Source organism: Argiope bruennichi, chromosome 9, assembly GCF_947563725.1.
Source record: "Argiope bruennichi chromosome 9, qqArgBrue1.1, whole genome shotgun sequence".
Classification (NCBI taxonomy): Eukaryota; Metazoa; Arthropoda; class Arachnida; order Araneae; family Araneidae; genus Argiope; species Argiope bruennichi.
The window spans coordinates 117,884,342-117,907,599 of record NC_079159.1 but is presented as its reverse complement, the minus strand read 5'-3'; the positions used below and the strand labels follow the sequence as shown (position 1 = coordinate 117,907,599).

General features: G+C 26.9%; 1 protein-coding gene across 3 annotated transcripts in view; it reads left to right on the top strand.

Moving 5' to 3' along the window:
- Nucleotides 1-607: 607 nt before the first annotated feature.
- The window catches only part of LOC129985353 (CCR4-NOT transcription complex subunit 1-like), a 45,270-nt gene continuing 22,619 nt past the window's right edge, over nt 608-23,258 (top strand). For all 3 annotated transcript variants that reach the window (XM_056095354.1, XM_056095355.1, XM_056095353.1), the window contains exons 1-19: nt 608-912; nt 5,431-5,538; nt 5,676-5,774; nt 7,527-7,707; nt 7,807-7,944; nt 11,138-11,226; nt 11,425-11,480; nt 11,587-11,713; nt 13,182-13,289; nt 13,416-13,586; nt 14,296-14,423; nt 15,058-15,184; nt 16,583-16,690; nt 18,408-18,647; nt 18,791-18,939; nt 19,025-19,440; nt 19,666-19,841; nt 20,798-20,922; nt 23,004-23,114. In XM_056095354.1, the coding sequence (XP_055951329.1) occupies nt 811-912; nt 5,431-5,538; nt 5,676-5,774; nt 7,527-7,707; nt 7,807-7,944; nt 11,138-11,226; nt 11,425-11,480; nt 11,587-11,713; nt 13,182-13,289; nt 13,416-13,586; nt 14,296-14,423; nt 15,058-15,184; nt 16,583-16,690; nt 18,408-18,647; nt 18,791-18,939; nt 19,025-19,440; nt 19,666-19,841; nt 20,798-20,922; nt 23,004-23,114 (2,759 nt within the window). In that variant the 5' untranslated portion in view covers nt 608-810. The remainder of the gene's footprint in view (nt 913-5,430; nt 5,539-5,675; nt 5,775-7,526; nt 7,708-7,806; nt 7,945-11,137; nt 11,227-11,424; nt 11,481-11,586; nt 11,714-13,181; nt 13,290-13,415; nt 13,587-14,295; nt 14,424-15,057; nt 15,185-16,582; nt 16,691-18,407; nt 18,648-18,790; nt 18,940-19,024; nt 19,441-19,665; nt 19,842-20,797; nt 20,923-23,003; nt 23,115-23,258) is intronic.

Here is a 23,258-nt window from a genome sequence, read left to right as displayed (position 1 = left end):
CTTTTTAGCTACGTGATCAATTTCATGATAAAGAGTCTTGCTTCCTTTATATTCTAAAAAAATACTTTGAGTCCTTATTAAGCATGTGAAAGATTATTAATGCTTATTTAAATAGAAACGAACAGACACGAACAATTTCTCTAGTCTTTAAGCATGCAAATATTGGTCTCTTTATTTTTGTGAAACTTTATGAAAGGTTTCAACCTCTCACAAGTGAACTTAACCTCAGACAATATTTCTTCAATTTATTTTGTTTTCATATTAAATCATGGTTGCTATTCAAAAAAAGAGAGAGAATATATTTATTCACTATTAACTAGTCAATGACAGAAATAATTTTATGAACAATTCACCTCAAATATTTCAAATTAAATCACAGGTACACTACATTGCTTTTTCGAAAAAGAAATTAAAGAATGAATGAAATCTTTCAATATTTATTTCTCCGTTAATTTCAAAAAGTATTCATTACAGCTATCGAATAATGATTTTGAGAAGAAGAAGTAATCATGATGCATTTCATTGTTTTTATAAAAAAAAAAAGTTTAAAAAAATACTGGATATCCGCAAAATTTTGCTTTTTTTATTTTTTTATTTTGTTTGCTTTTTGAATGGTAGATTTGGCAATGGTGAAATTTGCTGCGCGTTACGCCATTACGTTTAATGAAAAATATTTATAGTTTTATCGATGTGTTTCAATTACTTAGTGCTTGATTTCAGAGACATAATTTTCGCATATCGAACATTATCTTTTCCTACTAAGAAAGCTTCAAAGCTGTTTGAAGCTTTCTGTGTAGTATTCATGGAACTATGAACCTGGACTCGTTGTCTTTTGCTTTGTCTAATATTAGTTATTCTGTGGCTAATTTGACTAAAAAGAATTTTAAATCTAGTGTGCAAGAAATAACCAGAGTAAGTATTATACTTGTCCAAAAGAAATTTTCCTCCATCTGTTGTTGTTAGATACGCGACTGTTGTCAGTAAGCACTGTATGTAACATGCTTGTGATGTAGAAATAAATGCAAAATAAAGGTCATATCATATTTCACATTGTTCTGCATTATAAAAAGTTGTAATGATAAAAGATATGCAATTTATCAGTATCGTAGAAGACTATAAGCGTATACAAATTCTTGTAATGAATAGGCCTAACTCGTTCGTTTTTTTTTATTGCATTTTTTTTCTTTAAGTTATTTATTACACAAAGCATTTGGTATTGTTTCATTTTGTAACCATGTTATACATTCTTAAGCCTTTAATTTTCCTTTTAATTCTATATCTTTTGACGAATTAAAATTTTTGTCTCAATCATAGTATTTTAATTTACATTTCCTGATTTCTTTGCATTTCCTACCTAAAAATGCAATGAGTGTTTTAGTGCTTGTAAAAGCCTCTTATTAATGAAAAACATTATCTTTAAAGCATTTTTGATTGAACGTGATTTGCTAAGTGGTTTGTTAATATTGCCCAATTAGAGAATTCTCAAATATTTCACAAAGTTTTTTTTTTTTTTTTTTTTTTTTTTTTTAAATAAGCTGCAAATTAAAAACTGTAGGTGTTAAAGGAAACTTTTCATTTAAAGAACATTTTGATATTTGGTTATCATAATTTTACCAAAACTATAAACATGGAGAACTTCTGGATTGATATTTAATGAAGTAATTCTAAAGTTACCCATATTGTAAACTTGATAAGATATTAAATCATATAGAAAAAAATGACTTAACTAAAAAATACCTTGGTATTTTTTTTTTATATTGAACATTTTCATATAATGATACTTGCAATATAAAAAATTAATTCCTAAATCAATTTAGTTTATAATGACTTTCCTTTAATATTTAGAAAACTGTAATGAGAAAACCTAATTATAAGCAAATTTTGAAACAATTAAATGAAATCTCTAAATTTTAAGGCTGAGATGATGATTGATAATGAGTGAAGATTCCAGAAAGGCTGTATTAAAAGATTATATATTCCCACCACTTTTCATTATAATCAGTGATGAAATTATTGCTATTATTTAAAATTATTTTAAATATGATAAAAATCAATTAATTAAAGAAATTTGAAACCAATTTTTGCAAATTCATCTTCCTAGCTAATCATTGTGTTAGTTTAAATAAAAATAATGAATTAAAGTATTTAGTTATAATTTAGCTTGTAGAAATTTGGAGACCGTCTTTTCCTGTAAAGTTAACTTGATTTTATAGGAAGTTGCATGCCATATTGTTCACCACAGTCAAATGATTCTGAAATAATCCTAATGTATTTAAAGAGAATTATTTTTAAATGCCAATGATTAATATTTTGTAAATTCAATTAATATTCTGAATAAATTTAATTTATTTATTTGCCTCTCTTTTTTTGTCCCCCCCCCCCCCAAAAAAAAAACTTCTCTCCTTCCTATCTCAGAAAATTCAATTTAAAATTTTGTAAGAGTTAAACATAATTGCAATTTATTCAGATTGAGCTATTAATCATTTTTACGTCCTTTTTAATAATTAAATATTGTGGCTTGATGTTTTTGTAAATATATATATATATATATATAAATAAAGATGCATGAGTGTGTGTGTCGGCACTCTACAGGCTAGAACCATTTGATCTACAGGACCTAAATTTCATACATCTCTATTTAGAGCTATTTTTTTGAATTAATTGAAAATTAAGTTGAGTTTTGGTATTTTTTCCATGATAATTTCCAAAAATATTGTACAAAAATAAATTTTACACTATTTCAAGATTTTAAAATGTGCTTTAAATTGTTTCAGTGTGATAGTCATGTAAATTTTTGCTGAATTTTGACAAATTTTAACGTGATTTCTGAAAGCAAATTGCATTGCTATCCTAAATTTCAAATTTTTTTCATTGTTTCATCAAATATTTCAGTGCTTGACTTTTCATTTTTGAAAGCTAAGACGAATTCTATTTAATATCTATGTAGTTTATGAGATGGGAGGGGGAAAAATTATAATACAATAAAATTTAAAATATAGTCCCATGTCATAATATACATAAATATTTGACCCAAAAGAATGATTGATGTACATAATAAATTGAATTTAAGCAATGCGTAACATTGAAATAACATGACTTTGATGTCAAAGAGTTTGATGTAGTTTGACATGAAGTCATATTTAAATGATTTATCTGAATTCAATTATAACCAGTATCTGCAGCTGATTAAGCAGCTTTATCTTAGCTATCTTCTTATCTATCTTTAATATCGGTAGCTTTGTTGCCTAAAATGACTAGTGTGTCTCTATGTATACAGAAAGAGAGAGAGACAAGAATGAAAACCAAAATGTTGCTGACATTTCTCAAATTTTTAGAAGTTAAATAAAATATATCAAAGTAAGTTTATGCTCACTTCTAGAACAGAAGCTTTTAATTTACGTAAAATTGCTTTTAATTTGCAAGATTTATAAATTTTGACTAAATAAGTGATCAGTTCCACTATACAACATTTTTTCTTTGCAAATTGAATTATTTGAAGACAACTGATGCTTGTGAAACAAACTGTCACTTCATTATGGTTGAATCGAAATTTTGCTAGCCAACACTACATTTAAATAATGAGGCCAGAATTAAATAAAAGAAGTAAATAAAAATTAAGTATTGCTGGGTTATGCACAAAAGAAGTGTATTAATTACCTTTTGTTAAATTTAAAGAAAATATTGACGTAATATAAATTTCTGTATTGTAAATCTATGCTTATACTAAAGATGAGTGTGTGCTTCTGTCTATGTGTCCATCGGGGAGGGGGGGGGGAATACTTCCCATTAAATGTCTATGTTTATGGTGGTTGCTAAAGAAAAGGTTACTTTAGGAAGAGTTCATTTCGCATTGATAGAGGTTCATTCTAGTTTCTTACATTATCACATTTAGTGCCAAATTATCAATATTTTGTATTGCATTTGAGTTTTGAAAAGAATTTTTCAAAATTATTTGAATGCTCAGAATCTTGAAAATATCTGATATTCCTGCCATATATATATATATATACACAAAGAACAACGATAATCAGATGAAGAAACTGATTAATTCTTATGTTCAAACAATTGCACAAGAAACGGGGGAGGGGGATTAAATTTAAAGTAGAATCGTATGTGATAAAACAGGAATAGTCTTCATTACATTTGTTAAAAATTTATGTGATTATTTAATATTATCAATCGTCATCCCCTATCATCATCAAAGTGATTTTTTAAATATTTTGATTAGTATTTCAATTAAAAATAAGCAAAATTCAACACCTCTACAACTTCTGAAAATATTGTGACACCGAAAATAATTTTTACATCATGTTAAGATTCTTTTCATGATGCTTCTTTCCTATACAGTTTTTTCTTTTTGAAGTCAATTTAATATATATGTATATATATATAATATATCATATTTATCATCAATATATTTCATTCTAGCTTTTTTCTATTTTTGAATTATAATGGATATGGCTTTTTTTGTCTGTATTGTGTAAGTTTTAGTAATTGTTTTATTAAAATATTCTTGTTTTTACAATAAAGGTTTTTAACTTCAGAATCAAGTAATAGCGGCTGTTTTTTTCTGTCTTGTAACATAATTAGATGTATAAATATATAGACGGAAAATTAGAGAAATGCATAGCATAATTAATTGGAGAGTTTTAAAAAAATTATGTATTTGTATCAAAATTTAAAGTATAAAAAAAATCTTTATAAGAGATATAAAAAAATGCAAGTGAAGTTTTTATTCATTATGAATCTTGACAAACCAGCTTAATGGTTAAGATGTCTAATTTATTGATAGTTTGTTAATATTCATTTTATATTTTGTTATTTTTTATTATTTTACTTTTAATAAAATATTTCTTATATGCTTTATCAAAATAACTTAAACAAATATCACTTTTGAATTTTTTTTCTCTTGTATAAAATTAAAGATTTTAAAGTCTATTATATTTAGGTTTAATTGCCTTTTCCTAATAACGTACAAATTTTATAATTGAATGCAGTGTGAAAATAAATTGATTCACTTATAGTTTTTGTTTTGGGAGTAAGGCATATGTTTGTATGCAGTTAAAAAAGCTTAATCTGAAGTGATGATTTTTTGTTCCATTGACTTATATTATCAAATTTGTATGTTTTAGACTGCAGCGATTATGAAAATTTGGATTCTGCATGTATTAACAATCCAAATTCTTATAATAAATATACATAAATAAAAAAATATTAAAAATTGAATTAAAAAATCTAAATTGATCCCATATTTTTTCAGCAATTCTATGATTTCTAATTAGAAGAGTTTCTAAGATTTAAATTTTCAATGTTGATTGTAATTGAGAATTGATTATCATTTTGGATTAATTATTTCATTCATAATTTATTGGTTATATTTCATTCTGCTGATTCTTTTATGCTAAAATAACATGTTTATTTCTTTTTTAGCTTGTAACCTGTCACGGGTTAGAGGCTGAGCGGCACCTCCTGCGCTGTCTATTTTCTCATGTGGATTTCAGTGGTGATGGTAAAAGTAGCGGTAAAGATTTCCATCAGGTATCATATTTATCACTGTATATTTTGCATTATGTAATGTCATTTTTTACATCTGAAAATTTTAATTCTTTTTTTTTTCTATTGACTTCAGTTTAATTCTTGGAAAATATTAATTTTTAAAATTTTCTATTCTTTAGACTCAACTTTTAATACAGGAGTGTGCGTCTATTTTACATAAACCAAATTTTGTATCAACGTTTTGTTATGCAATAGACTGCCCTCTACAACAACAAAAGGTATATTTATATTTATGAGTTGAACAAAATATTTTTCATTTTAATTTTTCTGCAATTTTTTATTTTAAATGAAAATTATAATAAATAAATTTAATTAAGCCTTATTCACAGTATTAGTTATAGTAATATATATGTATATGTAATATAGGATTGCAACTTGTAAATATTAAATATAATGACAATATATACTATCATATATATAATCTTCCTAATTTTTTTTCCTTGGTAATATTTAATTTAAAATCAAAGAAAATATTTTAGTTGTATCGTTTCATAGATGCTAGTTATTATTTCACAATGAATATTTATTCAAAATAGTATTTCCTAATGAAATTTAATATTTTTTTTGTGATTAAAATTATAATATTTCTTGTAAGTATGCATTCATCTATTTGCTTTATGACTATCAACTTTTCCTATTAAATCTTGATCTGTCCTTGAGGATAATTCAGTTTTACATGAGAAATTACTTTGGAATTTATTCCAACAAATCCCTCCCTCCCCATTAAGTTATGTGTTGTTGCTACAATTTAGCCATATTTGGTAAAAATGTGCAATTTGGATTTACTTTTTTCATGTACTCGACAGGTGTTTGTTATATCTTTTTTTTTTTTTACGTTACTGTCTGTACACTAGGACAATGTGATATGCTTTCTCTTTTCATATAACTTTTATGGAGTCTAGATTGTTTTGCATCTGTTAGATGTGCATTCTTACTATTATGGTACAAATGAATGGTATGTGTATATTAATGTGCTTGGTGTTTGATCTTTTCTAAATTTGGGGAAATTTGAAAACTATTCTGAAAATTGGCTAAAGTTGTTTTAAATAAATTGAAATAAAATCTTGATGTTAATTTGAAAAAATGTTTCAGAAATATTGATGAAAAAATTGTGCTTTTACATATTTTGGGATATACCTCGCTGGTTTCCGTTAAATTTTCATTACTCGCACTTTTCATATTTGCCCAGTTTTTAGAATATATTTAATCTTAAATGTCACTTGGGAGAATATTTAAACAGCATTAAAAGTACAATTAATGCAGATGTGACTAGAAGCTGATTCAAATTCTCCTTGCATAATGCAAGTAATTTGTTTCTGGATTTTATTGGAATGGAAAGTTTTTTAAATAATAAATATTAACTGCCACTATCTGTCATGCCATCTAGAATGTAGCAATAGTTCTATTTATTATGCCAACTGGTTGGCTGAAATTTAATATTTTTTCCAATTTGAAGTAGTGACTTCTGTTTGTTCTTTAAAAAAAAAAAAAAAAAATCTTATTTGTGTTGGTGCTATTGTAGTTTTTGGAAACTCCTAACACAGGGGGAATTTCTTTTCTTTCCTTGCAAAGACTCGTGATATTAAATAATAAGGTTGAAATTTAGCAGCACAAACTTTAAAAATTAGTTCTTAACTCATTTACACATATTGTAACAGAAAATGACAGTGCAGTAATTTTGACCAAAAAAATAAAACTATTTTCAAATATTTAACTATATATCAGTGCAGAAATATGATACAATTTATTCTTTTAGTAAGTTGTGAATAAAAAATTTGTGTAGATTTTTTAAAATTCTAATAAATTCATTTTTGTCTTGTAATGAATGTTTGTAATGTAATATTTTATAACATTTCTATTAATTTTTAATCTGTTATCACTATAAATAATAAATTTATATGCAATTTGCACCATTGCTCTCATCAATCTTTCTGTGTTAACTTGGTATATATAATTCAATCATATTTCAGAGTTTAAGACCATCGTCCTCTCTTTTATCCCAATTGAGTAAAGTTCTCAAGTTATCTTCTGTTCAAGAAATTTCATTTGGATTAGCTCTTTTGCATTCTTCAATTCCTGACCACATTAACCATTCTGTGAATTTTTTGAAACTAAAACTTCCCGATTTTATTAGGAATATTTGTGACCAAGGTATGTATCTTCTTTATAATAATCTTAATTTTGTCTGTTCTTTTTTATGTTTATTGTTCGTATTCATTATTTATCTATAAAACTTTGATTTATTTCTAGATCTGTCAAGCCTTGAAGATTCTTTTGACTTACCTCCTGTAATTGTACATTTGTTGCTTCATCAGCTAAACTGTGGAAACAAAGATTTAGGTATATCATCAGAAAGCAAGGAGAAATTGAATAAGCGACTGAGTCTAGGTATTTTATTGAATTTATTATTAACTTACCTGAAAGGCTTTAAACATTTTTTTTTTAACTGAAATTTTTGCATTAGTAAATATAATGAGAAATCTATTAATATTCTGTTTTTAGTGGACCAAGTATACAACTTTCATTGTTATGCTTAAGTTCATATGGTTTGAACTTGCCTAGTTTATTGGTTTTAAATGTATGTATTATGGGTCATTTTCAAAATTCGGTGCCATTTGGAAATTGAAAAGACAAAAATAAAAAAAAATTTAATTAGTACATTTTTTTAAATATTATTAAACAGACATTATTTCTGTATATTACTTGAATATTTTTGATACGTTTTTTTCTTTTATATATTTTTAATTGATGTTTTTTTGGTCAGATATGATGAAAATTGTCATGTCTGTTACCGGACATTTTTCTTGTAATTTTAGTATTTAAGTTCAGTGTACAATAATGTAAAGCTATATTTAATATAAGTATAGAGTCATTTTACCCATATAATAAAAACTTTCGAATAAAAAAATATTTCTTATGGTATTTTTATACTTTCGTTTGTCATGTCTCTAATATAGAATTCTTACAAGGATTTTTTTAATATAAAATACTATAAAAAACAATTAATGCAAAATGTCTGTCATTCTTATATATACTAGGCAGAGTCAATTAATATGTAACTCTAATTGTAGCAATATTATGTCAATTTGAACTTTTTAAGGAAAATTTTGAAATGGTAACAGACATGACACAAAGTAACAGACATGACACAAAGTAACAGACATGACACTGAGTAACAGACATGACACTGAGTAACAGACATGACATAAATTCAGGAGCCAAATTTTGATGTAAAGCTTGAAAGATAGAATTAAGCTAAAATGTGTTTCTCTTTCAGTACATAACTTTTTACTATAAAATAATATATATATATATATATATATATGTATATATTATTTGAAATTCACAGGTACAGAATTGGAACATGTGTACACATTTTATTTTTTAGTATTTTCTTGAGTTACAATGCTATTTATTCAACATCATATTTGGAGAGATCCACATCAAATATTATAATTGACGAAAAGAGCATCCAGTTAGATTTGGATTTGGAAGTTTCATTACAATATCCTCTGCTTCAATATTATATTCTTTATCATCCTCTCAAAAGAACTTTGCATGATTCCTGACTTTTTTTAAATACTTAACTATAAAATTGTTGTCCTGGATGTCGATTATTTCTGAAACGAAATATTTTATCGATCATTTACCCTCCAATTTTACAAGTACAAAGCTTCCTTCTTGAATATCTTGTTGAAAATTGTTGGATAAAAGAGAAGAAAAAGATTTACAATTATTTTCTGTGTTATTTATTGTCATGGCTGTGCTTTCTTGTTCATTTTCTTTTAATGCAAATACATTAACTGTAAAACAGTCACAGACATTTTTCTGTCTGCAGAAACAGCTTAAATCCCTAAAAAACATTGAGTCATTCCCAAAAGAAAAAAATTGATGTATGCTCATCATTCCTTTTAAAACCAGAATATCAGATGGAATTATTTTTTTAAACATTTCTACATCTGTTTCACAGATATAATGAAGCTGAATGTTTGTTTTATTTATTAAAACATTAAACAGAGTTTTTGCATCGGGTATATCTGTCCCCTGTGCAACTATTTTGTCAGCAGCTCTCTTAATGGCTACCCCTATTCCATCAGCAGCACCCTTGCTGTGACCAGCCTCAAAAAAATACCATGATCCATACTTATAACCATTATTTGCTATATGCTCATTCAAAAGGAAGAAATTTTTCTTCTGCCGATATTGCATGGTAGGGCCATCAGAAAAAAAAGTGGATAATTTCAACTTCAGGGGAAATTCTCTTAAGCTCGTTGAATATTGGCTGAAGGTGAGCCCAAATTGCTGCAGGACCATGGTCATAACATTCGGAAATTGTGCAGAACGAAATTGATTCATGCTGGTTTCTTAGATATAAAACGCCATTATGCAGAGTTGCCTGCTTTCTCGATCCCCCGAAATGAAATGCCTGCACTTCTGTAGCATGTTTGCACACGTAATTTTCAGAAATAAAGTTTAATAAAGCAAATGATTTGATAACATTGCAAACATTAATCAATTAAGTAAATACAATGTGATAATAAAAAACAAAGAAGATAAGAGAAAAAATGAAAAACAAACATGCGCTTTTAAAAAGTAAGAACTTACATTTATTCCCCCCCCCCCTTAAAAAATTCTTCCTAAAATATCAAATAAATTTAAACAAAACAAACCCAAAAATTGAACCATATTTCAAATCTTGAAACATGTCAAGTCTGTTACCAAGATTGTCATGTCTGTTACTATATAGAGTAACAGACATGACATTTCAAAGTACAAAAATTAAGGAAACTAAATAATTCCATAAAAACATGTAAATAAATTTTAATTAAAATTAAAAATCTAAATTAATCAGTTGAATAAATTAATAAATAAATATATTTTATACAAAATATTAAGGTAACAGACATGACATGCAATAAAAATACTTAACACAAAAAGGCTTCAGCTTCTTCAATCAAACATTCAAGATGGCTGCTTGCATTTCTTTATTAGAACATGTTTCACTGGTATACAAGTGTTGTCATTTCAAAATTTCAATCTTGTTGCTTAAAATGTTGAAAATATTGTATGGTAACAGACATGACAATGTTTGGACAGCTGTATTTAATTGGTAAAAATCATCTATTCTTCTTAAAAGGTTATTAAAACCTTCTTTATAACATAATTAAAAGTATATTTCACAATAAAAAAATATGTCAGAATAAAAATTTTAATTTTTGGAAAGTAATGCAGCAAAAAACATTTTGAGAAAGATTTGGACAGCTGAATTTTTGTTTCCTCACAACTTCTTTATTAGAAAAAAAAAATAAATAATCAGATGAATTATTTTAATTTTATTGTTTCTCCACTGGAAATTGCCTGCTAAAAAGCATGGTAAAAAGAAAAATCATTTAAACTTTATAACATCTTGTAAAAAAAATGTGTTTCACATGGACAACAAATGGCACCGAATTTTGAAAATGACCCTTATATGTGTGTTTATAATAAAGTTTGATGTATTTTAAAATTGAAATAAGGTTTTAATCTCATTTTTGTATGTTATTAATTTGATTTTACAGTGTTTCTTTGTTCTCTTTTTTAGATTTTGCTGACAAAGTACCTTTACTGCCTTATTTACGTGTGGATAATTTAGATCCCATGATGGAGAATATTGGGAACGTACCAAAATCAGTAAGTTTCAAACTATCATATCTAGGTTGATTTTCATTCTTAAGATGTTGTACATATATATATAGTAATAAAAATTTTAAACAGTTAAATTTCTTATATTTTTTACTTTGGTTGAATTCCTTGTTTTTAATTTCTATTCTGAACCTCCATTATTACCTTCTGAACACTTTGATATTTATATAGACTCTTCTCTTTCAGTCTGATGATTCTCTAGTAGAGGTCATACAGGAAATGGGTTATAACTTCACTGCAAGGTATATATTTATATAACTAAATGATTTTATTCTTATATATTCCTACTTTAGTGGTTTTTATTTATTATGAGTTTTAATTCTAATTTTAGTAATTTAAACTTTTTAGTGTTGAAGAATGTAAAAATAACATGGCACAAATTGGACTAAGAGAAATAAAGCCATCTCTGGTTGCCAGAGTTCTTTCAATGATGGCCCGATCTCATACTGGACTGACAGATGCTATGCCACTTCAGGTAATTGTGTTGATATAAATCTTTATTCAAAGCTGTGGTGTAAACGGAATGGGTCAGGTGGGACGTACATCACGGGACAAAGTTATAAAATCAATTTGTTGTATTGAAAAGAAAAGTTTCATATCGGCATAATTTTTAAAAATTAAAGCAATTTACAAAGTGAGAGAAAATTAAAAATGTTTTCTTGCTAGGGAATGAGGACTTAGGACAACAAAATAATGTTATGTGTTTAGCAAAATAAAATAGAGTGAAACTCATATTAACTTAAGCTCCCCCTCTCCCTTTTTTTATATGAAAAGTAAGGAGTAGAGATTTTGAATCTTTTGGATTTATGTGAAAAGAAATTGCATTGCTTTTTATTTCTGGCAAAAGCAAGGAACACTCGGCAACAGTGTAGCTAAAGAGTGTCTGAATTTCTTATTCTTTCAATAAGAGTGCCATATGCATCAGAAAGTCTTTTTAAAATATCAAAACATTAAACAGATTAATGGGAACTGTGTTCCTGAAAATTGAATCATGAATATTGGAAAGTATATTTATGATTGATATAACTAAGGCATACATCTCGAGATAAAATTAATGGGAAATACTCATAATGAAACTAAATTCCTGGCTTTTCTTATTTGGCATACCAATAGAAGTGATGGGGGGTGACATACCAATATACTTCAGACTAATCTTAGCCAGATTAGTCTGAAGTATATTGGTATTTCTCTCTCTCGGAGGTCAGATTGGAATGGGACACATTTTTGTGAATCAATAGGTTTTTGTAAATATAAACAACTATTTACTGATGAATACTTTTTGCGATTTATGTATATTATTTTTACACAATCTATTGAGTATTGACTTAGTGATGGGTAATAAATGCCCTGATTTGTATGGACTAACAGCATTTGTTTGGTCTTGTCCTGTGGAAGCACTTTTTTTCCTCTTGCATCCATCCCAAAGTGGTTGCGTAGATTGGATTTTAAATTCATTTATTTTACTTTCAGAATAATTAATAGTTTCATTTGTAATAAATTGTTATAATATGTCAAAAAATTTTGATTTAGATGGATAATACATGGATTATAAATAAGGAATTGCACCATTCATATGGATATATCTGTTTGTATTAAGGAAAAAGTTAATCACTGATTTTATTTTCAAAGATTTAATTAATTTTTATTTTATTTGTTTTTAAAAATGAATAGTGAGGTGCAAGAAATAATCTAACACAGCAATGTAAACAGCATGAGTTGATTGAAAGTCCTAATAAAATGTATATACTTATATACAATATAGACAAGTTACTGAGAAATTATCAAACTTGTGATTATTGCTCAATCCTGGTTCCATTTTAATATGGAATTTTGCAGTTATTAAATAGTTAAGCACAATATTTTAACAATATAAAATTTTTTTATTAAACTCGTATTGATACATGAAATATAATTTGTAACTGTTACCGATGCTTTTATTTTAGAATATGAATAGTAATATGGTGATGTGGGGTGGAGAAAAAGAAAAATCTGAGGTTAATCAGCAAGCCACATGGAATGTGGAAGTTTTTGTCCAAGCTGTTCGTGATTTGGTATGCTTTTTTTTCCTTTTTTTTCTTTATTTGTTTTTAAAATTGTTTGAAAGCAATTTATTCAAAATCTGACTATAATAAAATAGCCTGAAAATCTAATATGCATAATCACAACTCTCCATTTAGGCACCATCATTAGATTGGAAAGAAATTGTTCATGATCTTGATAATCCTGATTTTCTTCTGAAAGACCGAAAGGGTTTGAAACTTCTATGGCAAGGTCTCATTCTGGGCTTAAGTCAAGAAACTTTTCCCATGGATAGAATGTATAGACGTTGGAGAAACTCTGAAGGCCAGGTATTCCATTATAAAGTCTCTAAATATTTTTCTTTGTTTCAGAAGATTTTAAAATAACATGTACTAAAATTCTTGTGTAATTGTCATTGTAAATGTGTAATTTAAGTTGATTATTTAATATTGTATGTAACCATATTCATTTGAGAAATTTTCTTTGAAAAAAAATGCTCATATGTTATATAATTTATGCAAATTAAAGTGCATTTCTACTTGTAATGTTTTTATTGCCACTAGCTATCTTTGGTGACCAACTAGCTTGCTGGGAATACTGATTGCATTTAAATTTGATTAAATCTCTTTGTGTATAACTAGATAATGATTCCATTGACAAAGTGTTTTAAACACTCTTTAATTCTTGCATCAGTTTTAATCATTGTGTGTGTCAACTATTCTAATAAAATTCAGTTAATGCCATTGTAATATTATTAAAATCATAACTGTCTGATTTATTTATTTTCTAATTTTCATGATAATGCAATTCCTATTTCTTATTTCTCCTATGAACTAATTATACAGATTTGAAGCAAAAATCCTTCTTAACTTTAAACAGTGGGAGTTGGATTCTACCCAAGATTTAGCTGGAGTAATCTAATAAATGCTCCAAGGAGTATTAAAATTCGTTTTAGAATAATTGTTTAAAAATTTTCAAATATACTTAATTGTTCGTTTAAATATTGCATAATTTCATTTTTTTTAAATTTTTTTTCAGTTCTCATTTTTTCAGCAAGTTCTCAATTGTTGTGACATAGTATGCCTAACAGATTATCCCCACCGTCCTGTTTTAACAGATGCCTTAAAAGCTCCTCCTGAAGATGATAACAAAAGCATTTCAAATTGGTAAATTGATAATTTTTATTTTCTCTTCATTTCTAAGAGAAAAATATCATAATTGTCAAAGACTTCAACATCGATAAATCTTAATTGATTTATCATAATATAATTATTTCAAATGAATGAAATGTAGATAATGTCTTGATAAGTGAAATGTGGGATTTTTCCCCCCCATTAAAATGGCAGGCATGTTTCATTTTGAGCAAAATCCAGTGGCAGGAAATTTATTCATTTGTAGCTTATTAGTCAGTGCAAAAAAAAATTGAAATGCCAAGACTTGTTTGATTGAAATTTAGTCTATGGTATTTTCTCTTGTCTTATAACTTCATCAAAATTTAGGTCAAATTCTTTTACAGTGAATTGTTTGTGAACGAGAACATTCACAAATATAAACATGCAGGTGGAATGAAATTTGATACATGGTCTTGTCTTAACTAAAATTGAAGGCGATTATCAAATTTTTCACCCAATCAGTGGACAAAAAGAGGTCATAAGTGCATAACTCCAATTTATATTTGTAAACAAATAGAAAAATATTTAAAAATTGAAAATATTACTATTTGAATTATAAATCTGGTTATACTGCTTGGATATTTTCTTATTCTTCAGATATTTATGTTATTTTTTAATTATTATTTAGGAAATCACTTGACCTCATAGAAACTTTGTTATGCTTATCAGAAACACCTTTTTTTAAAGATGAATTGTTTAAATTTCCTCTGGCACATTGTCCTGATCTTCTCATTTTAGGTCTCATTCAAACTTCAGTAAGTATTTTTTATCTTCAATAATTTATATATCTAATATTAGAATATATATGTATTGGTCATCTTTGGCGGCATTAATATTTATCTATCAACTACTTTGTAATTGTCAACTACTTTATCTATCTACTTTGCTCAACATATGAAAATAATAATGTTAAAAGTAATAAGTAAGAAAAAAAAACCCTAGCTTTTTTTAAAAAGTTTTGGATCTATTCAAATTATTTTCCATATTTTAAAATATTAAATCATTTTTAAATTAAGTAATAAAATTTAAGAACTGTTTATTTCTTGTTAGTTACTGTTCCTGTATTTGTTCTATACACAAGGCTCAGCAAAATATATGTATTTTTATGTCAAAAATTTTTTGAATTCTTGTGTACTCTTTTAATAACCTCAATCCTAATTAAGAGTCAATGATTCTTTGCATTTGCATTCTTAGACTTGCCATTTGGTACATACTTGCAAATACTTTAAACCTAGAGATCCACTCTAAATTTGGCAAAATATGTTTGGTTGTGAGAAGAACATGAAATGTCTTTGTTGATAATAGCAATTATAAGAGATATTCTAACTTAAAAGAATAATAATTTTTAAAATTCTGCAATCCAAATGGTTTTTTGATATCTCTTGCTTAATACTTTCTTCGTGTAATAGCAATAAAATGATTTTAATTTGCTTGTTGGAATGCCAACAGGCTTGAAAATAACCATGTTTTTTTAAAGAAGAAAAATATTATAAACCACTTATACTATTTTAGTATATTATATTGAATTTTTCTTAGCTATTTAATCAGACATTCAAATCGAGTTGTTTGGTTAGTCTTATGACATGAGGACACATTTAAAAGGGGCTGATTGTAATTAAAAATAAAAATCTAGTTAAATTTCTGCTGACAAGTTTTAAGCAATTTAATTTTGAAGGTGATTTAATAAAACATATAATTTAATAAAATAAAATGAAATAAAATCTAATTTGAGTCCAAACTGAAGGGGGAGGGGAAGTCATTAAATAAAGAAAAGCATGCTAAAGAATCCAAGATGAAATTAAACCAGATAATAAAAGAAATTGTAACAATTTTATTTTACCTGATAGTATTTAATTATAAGTTATTGTGCTTGTATATTAAAAAGTGTTTATTTCTAAGCAAAAGCTAAAAATCTGATGAAAGTGATTTAACTTTGAGAAAGTCCAATTGCTGATTAAGTATTGAAATAAATTTGATTTTTTTTTTTTTTTTTTTTTACAAGACATTGTTAACTATTGTTTAGATTGATTAAAAATTGGGTAAATAGTTGGTGAAATGAAATTGCTATCATTGAAAAGCTTTTAAAATTGTATGTTTTAGTGTTATATTTTTTATTTATATATGCTTTTTTTTTCCCCCCTCCTAATTTCCAGCGAGCCATCAATCCCCTTCATAAGGAGCTATTGTCAAATTTAATTCCAATTTTTCTTGGAAATCATCCTAACTCTGCAATGGTTTTTCATCTTGCTTGGCATAGTCAGGTATTGTATACATATATTGAGATATTTTTTAAGTAATGAAATCAAAGAACCAGTCTTCTAAATGGAGGAATGGTTCACTTCTTTTTTTCGTCTTCAAGTTTTTGTTTCCTATGAAAACTCGTGATCATTTGCACTTGTATGCCCTCCTGTATCTTTTATTTCTAAGAATATTATGTAACTATATGCTCTGTGTATGTAAAACCTTCCACAGAGTTTCCTAGCCACAAACCTTGTGCAGATTTCTTATATAAAAAGACAATTATTATATGGGAATGCTTATTATCCTGAATGTGTCATCAAGGATGGTTACCCCCTTCTTATTGAGAGATATTATAGAATAAAATTTTGGTAAAGCTCCCAACCTCATCAACTGAATGTATTTAAACAATTTTTATCATTAAGACAGTTTTGCTACTTTTATAGTGTACATAGAATGTATACTAATGCCTTAATGTTCAAGTATGCATTTAAAACTTTTAATGTGATGAAATATTCACCAAAGTCAGTTGTCATGACTAATTTAATCTTATTAGTCATCTTTGGAAATCATATTGATATAAGCATATCTACCAATTTTACATTCTATCAAATATTTTAAACTATGATTTCATGATAATGATAGGACATTCTGTTAGCTACAATTGCAAAATAAAAGTTCATTATTGATGGAAATTGTTAACATTGGTCCAGTTACTAAAGTCATGTTTTATTTTGTGATCTATATTAAATAGAAATTTGCATCTGCTTAGTAGTTGTGATTTAGGAACTGGTTCTTTGATTTTTGTAATTTATTTAAATATCTAGATAATGTACAAATAATTGGTTGTTGAAGGCAGGTTGTTTTTTCTAAGCATTTGAATGCTATTCAATATTTTATTTTTTTCAGATGTTGTGTGATTTTGATTTTAGGGAAACAATTTTCATTCATTTATCTAAGCATTTACAGTTTCTTTTAAAGAATAACTACTTATATTCATTAGAATGAAATATAACTCAATTTTATGATTCATAAGAAATAGTTTATAATTTGGCCTAAATATTTATTATCATGACATATATTTTCGCTTTTAGAGTAAATGAGTTGAACATTAAAAACATACACACACACACTTTGTTACAGAAAGATAGACAGTTTATTAAATATTCATGTATGTTTTAAATTTAACTGTATATTTAAAAATGAGTATTCTGCTTAAGTTAATCTGATATATTAATTGAACATATGAGCATCATTTGCTATTTGTTTATTTCCATAGAATGAAGCTTTTTAGTTCTTCGATTTGTTTCCTCATATTGAATAAATGGTTTGCAACCAGCTTTTGTTAGTTTTAATTGTATTTATTGCTGTTAATAAATGCATATGAATGCATGAGTATTTTATTTGCTAATATTTTATCTTAAAATGATGAAGAATTGAAAGTTAGAATCGTGAAAACATTCTGAACTACGAATTATGTATTCCAAATTGCTATTATTGACAGTTGTTTAAGAATTTCATATTAATTATCAAATTTGTAAGGTTTGTCGTGAGATGTACTAATTCTTTTAATATAATAGAATAACATTTTTATTTATGGATGTCAATCAATGTACTAAAGTGATAAATGTTTTTTAGTTGTATAAACATGAAGTTTTCTGTAATATATTTTCTCAATTGGTGATATTGAAATAACTTGCCTATCAATTCTTTTGTTTGATTATCCTCCTTTTATTCCAGTATCATTCTGCTACAATCCGCAACATCATCATGCATGCAATGGCAGATTGGTATGCTAGAGGTGATGGTGACCAAACCAGACTTTCCAGAATTCTTGATGTGGCACAAGATTTGAAAGCTTTATCTATGTTGTTAAATTTAACACCATTTTTATTTGTTATTGACCTAGCTTGTCTCGCCTCTCGAAGGGAATACCTTAAACTGGATAAATGGTTGACGGATAAAGTGAGAGATCATGGGGTAATTATGACTTTCTTAATAAAAATATATATTAAAGGAAACAAGCTTGTTTCTGCATGTTTTATACTAAGTGTTTTTTTTTTTTTTTTTTTGCACATATGTTCATATGAGAATATAAATTGTTTAAACACTGTCATTTTCAGGAGTCATTTGTTGAATCATGTGTGAATTTTTTGACCCGGCGATCTCCTCAGATAATGGGTGGAAATATTAAAGAAGAAAATCTTCCTAAAAGTGCTCTACCAACTGAAACCCTTGCTACAATGCTTGGATTTTTGCATTCTTTAGCTCCGTAAGATTTTCCATGCCATTCTTTCTATTTGATAAGTTGAATCTTTATAAAGATTGTTTATTCATTTTTTATTTATCTTCAATAGGTCATTACCACAGGAGCTTTCCGAAAAAATTCTTACCATGGTTGCAAATTGTGCAACAGTTCTTAACAAAAATCGACTGCCTCCACCTGGTGTAGTGAAAACATCACAAGGGTTGCAATCTGTATTGTCATCTGCTGTCATTAATACACCTAATACACCACTGGATCAACTTGTAAATCTTACTTCATCTGTATCTGGACTTAATCTGGGAAATAATGTTAAGAGTAGTACAGGGAACACTGCATTTCCACCATTGTCTCTTGGGAGCTTTACTATTCCATCTTCTGGATCGCCTGCAAAGATGTTGTCGGTTGGAACTCCTGCTATAAAAAGTGGTACGACAAGTAGCCAAATAACACAAAGCCAATTTTCAAACGTTATGGCTTCAGGTACCCCACAACTACCAACCCAGTTTGGTAAGGACAGCTATTTGCATATACAATAAAATTATCTTATGTTATTGTGTACAATTCAGTATTTTAAGCTTATTCATAGTAGCATTATTATTTTTATAGAAATATTATATTTTCTTATGTTCTATTTCAATATTTATAGAAAGACATTGATGGTAGTAAAGGCATTTCCCTTTGAAATTTTGATTACTGAAATGCACTTGTAGCTCATTGATATAAATTTTGCAGGAGATGTTGGACAAATTCTTACTGAATCATCTGGTCCTGTATCAAAAGAAATTGAAGATGAAGCAAATAGCTACTTTCAAAGAATCTATAATCATGCACCACATTCCTCTTTACCTATTGAAGAAGTTCTGGATATGTTAAAAAGATTTAAAGAATCTCCAATTCAAAGAGAACGGGTTTGTTGGAATTTTTGTTTATTTTACTCTGACAAATTCCATTTAATATAAGCCACAGAAAAGGAAAATGTAAAGTGAAATATCTTTGAAAGTTTGATTGAAATCTAAATTTTTGTATTAAACTATATCTGTACTTAGTCTAGGCTTTTTATTTATTGAATTTGAATTTCTTTGTTCTTAAAATATTAATTTTCTAAGAGTAAAAGGATAGATGAGATTACTCGAATAAAAAAAAGACTAAAACTTAAGTTGGGAATATAAACGAAACTTCGTGCTTCTCTAATTCTTGGAATAACGGTTATTTTAGTTTTTTGGAATTATTTTTTTAAATTAATTTTGCATTATGAAGAATGCAGCTTAATTTCTGATATTTACTGAGTGTTTCAAATGTCTATTATAAAATATTCTCATTTGTTTCAAAATAGTTTTTGCTTTGAATGGAAACTGGAGATTTAAAATTAATTAGTATATTAATTTTAATCCTGTAATGATTATAAATTGTATACAATGCATTTAGAATTAAATAAGTTTTACAATCTTATAATTAACTAATGATCTTTTAATAGTTTTCTTTTTCATGTAATATGTTAATCTATTGTAGATGGTAAGTTCTGTTTTTATAAATGCAATGTGTGAAGTGAAAACAGTTTTGATAAATAAAAATTGAAGGAAATTAACAAATCAAGTATTTAGACCATGGGGAAGGAAGAAAGACTTGTTGGAGAAATTAAATCATTCAGTTGCTTCTTTAAATAATTTTTTTTGTAGGTAATTGAAGAAATGTTTTAGTGTTTTTAGTAACTCAAATATTGTACCCTCTTTATATAAACTGGAATGATTTTAATGTGTAATTAATATCCAAGGTGAGATGCTGCTTAATTTTCTATTCCAAATAAAATTATTGTTGTTGAATTATCAAAGTGCTTTATTAATACATTTTTTATTTTATTTTTTAGGAAGTTTGTAGCTGTATGATAAAAAATCTCTTTGAAGAGTATAGATTTTTTCCTCAGTATCCTGATAAAGAACTTCAGATAACTGCACAATTATTTGGAGGGATTGTTGATCAAAATTTAGTGAGGTAATATTTAATTAGAAGTACTCAGCCTTTTGGATTATTTTTATTAGTTAGCAGAACATTGAATTTGAATACTAAAGATTAAAATCTTATTTCCATGAAGTTAAAAATGCACAATCAAATTTGAATTGTAACAATAACCATTCATGATACACTGAAATGGTTGAAGAAAATGCATGCTTTTGTCATTTTATACATAAAACTGATACAATAAAAAAAAAGCAAGTGTGCACTTCTGTTGTAAACTGATCAAAATAGCATACCTAGCTTAGTTTTATAATATTTTTTTATTTTTTCTTTAAAATATCTAACTGATACATTTCATTAGTTATTGTTATTGTTAATGCATACTATAGCTAATAAAATTCATGCAATTTTAATTACACCTGTAATTAATACCACATGAACTTTTTATATTATTCTCTATTTCCTGTATATATATATATATATATAATATATATATATATATAATATGGCACATCTCGGAACATTTAAGATTTTTGGTGCATTATATTTCTTAGTTTTATATGTGAAAAATATAGTTTAAGATTAGAAGAATTACACACAAAAAAAAAAAAAAAGTCCCAAAATGCTGCTGTTTTATAAGTGACTATTTTACTCTAAGTATTTTGTGGTGTTTCAATTCCTTTACTTGTATGCTATGTAAATATAAACTAAAATGGGGTTAAATTTAAATGAGTGTGCACAAGTTATTATTACTGTACATGTTTATAAAAGGACCTGTTTTTAGTTAGCCGACGGTAAACCTAAAAACTCCACATAATACTGTATATCCTTTTACTAATGTTAAAAATTACCTCTTACCTTAATTATTAAGTTCATTTTACATCAGACAACTATGATTAAGACGTATATGAAGCATACATTGATAGATGAAATAAAATCTATTTTATTTAAGGAGTAAACTTCTAGACTATATAAAATTATAGAAAGTTGCTTTTTCACTAAATTAGGTGATTGAAATCCTTAATGAATACAATTTAAATGTGCTATTTGCATTCACTTTATTCCGAACATCATTATTATAATATTTCATAATACAAAAAACTGCAACACTTATGTAATAATATTAAAATAATTTGTCATTGTATCTATAAAGACTTGATACTGTTAAATTGCTGAAAATACAAGACTTCGGACTTTTAAACTGCAGATTATCCTTAAGTAATTGTCATTAATATGGCTCATCTCGACACACTCGAACTGCAAGATTAAAAAAAAAAATGAAGGCACTTATTAGGGTTTTCAGTTGATTACTATTTCATCGCCTTCTCAACCATAAATGATTAAAAAATGGAGTGCATGCATTTCATTAGTCAAATACCTATCATCCAGTAATTTGGTTGACTGCCTTTAGTCTACAGCAGTCATTCTCTCAGATAATGAATCAATTGATGGCCAGCCATCCGCTGTAAATAACAATTCAATGATGGCTCTTGACTATCATTTCAGTAATTCCAAGTGTAGTTCCCCCTTATTCTTTTATTACTTCTAGACAAGTGCATCAATCAAGGTTTGATTTACATTGTATCCTTGGTACTGTGCAGTTGGCTCAGCTATTCACAATTTTTATAGCAAAAAATCTCCTGGACATTTTTATCTTGTGTATTTGTCTATAAGTATTGCATCATATTCTTGCTATATCATTGTCTTATTATCTGAAGGGTGCTGAAATTATAATTTCCTTTGTTGTACCTAGTGCATTTTCTGATGTAAAGTCTGCTTTTTGATGAGACATCCAGTTAGAACGCAAAATATTTTTTGCACTTTGGGCAGGGAAACCTGAAGAAAAGTGCAACGTCCGTTTTCAAAAAACAAAAATATCTGAATTAGTTTCTTAATTTGCATGCTAAATATAGAATGGAATATTATGAAAGTTACAAAAATCCATGAAATTGTAAATGTTGTTCAGAATGTTGGGAATTTGAAATATTGTTGGCTATTAAAAATCGTAAATTTAAATTTAAAAAAATTACATTGTTTGATATGACAGTAAGTATTTGTAAATTTACTGTAGTACTTGATGTAAAATGTTCCTTGTTAGTATTTATTTATTTTTCCAGCTACCTCAGCCTTGGCTTGGCTTTGCGTTATGTGCTAGAGTCTGTTAAAAAGCCATCAAATAGTAAAATGTTCTTCTTTGGAGTAACAGCCATGGATAGATTTAAAACAAGGTAATTTTTTTTAATTATTATTATTATTTATATGGATCTGTTGAAGCAATTACATGTTTTCAAAAGTCTTATCTTCAAGTTAATGTGGAAACCATGATGGTTTAAATGTTTTTGAAACAAAAACAAAAAATAAGTTTAATCAGC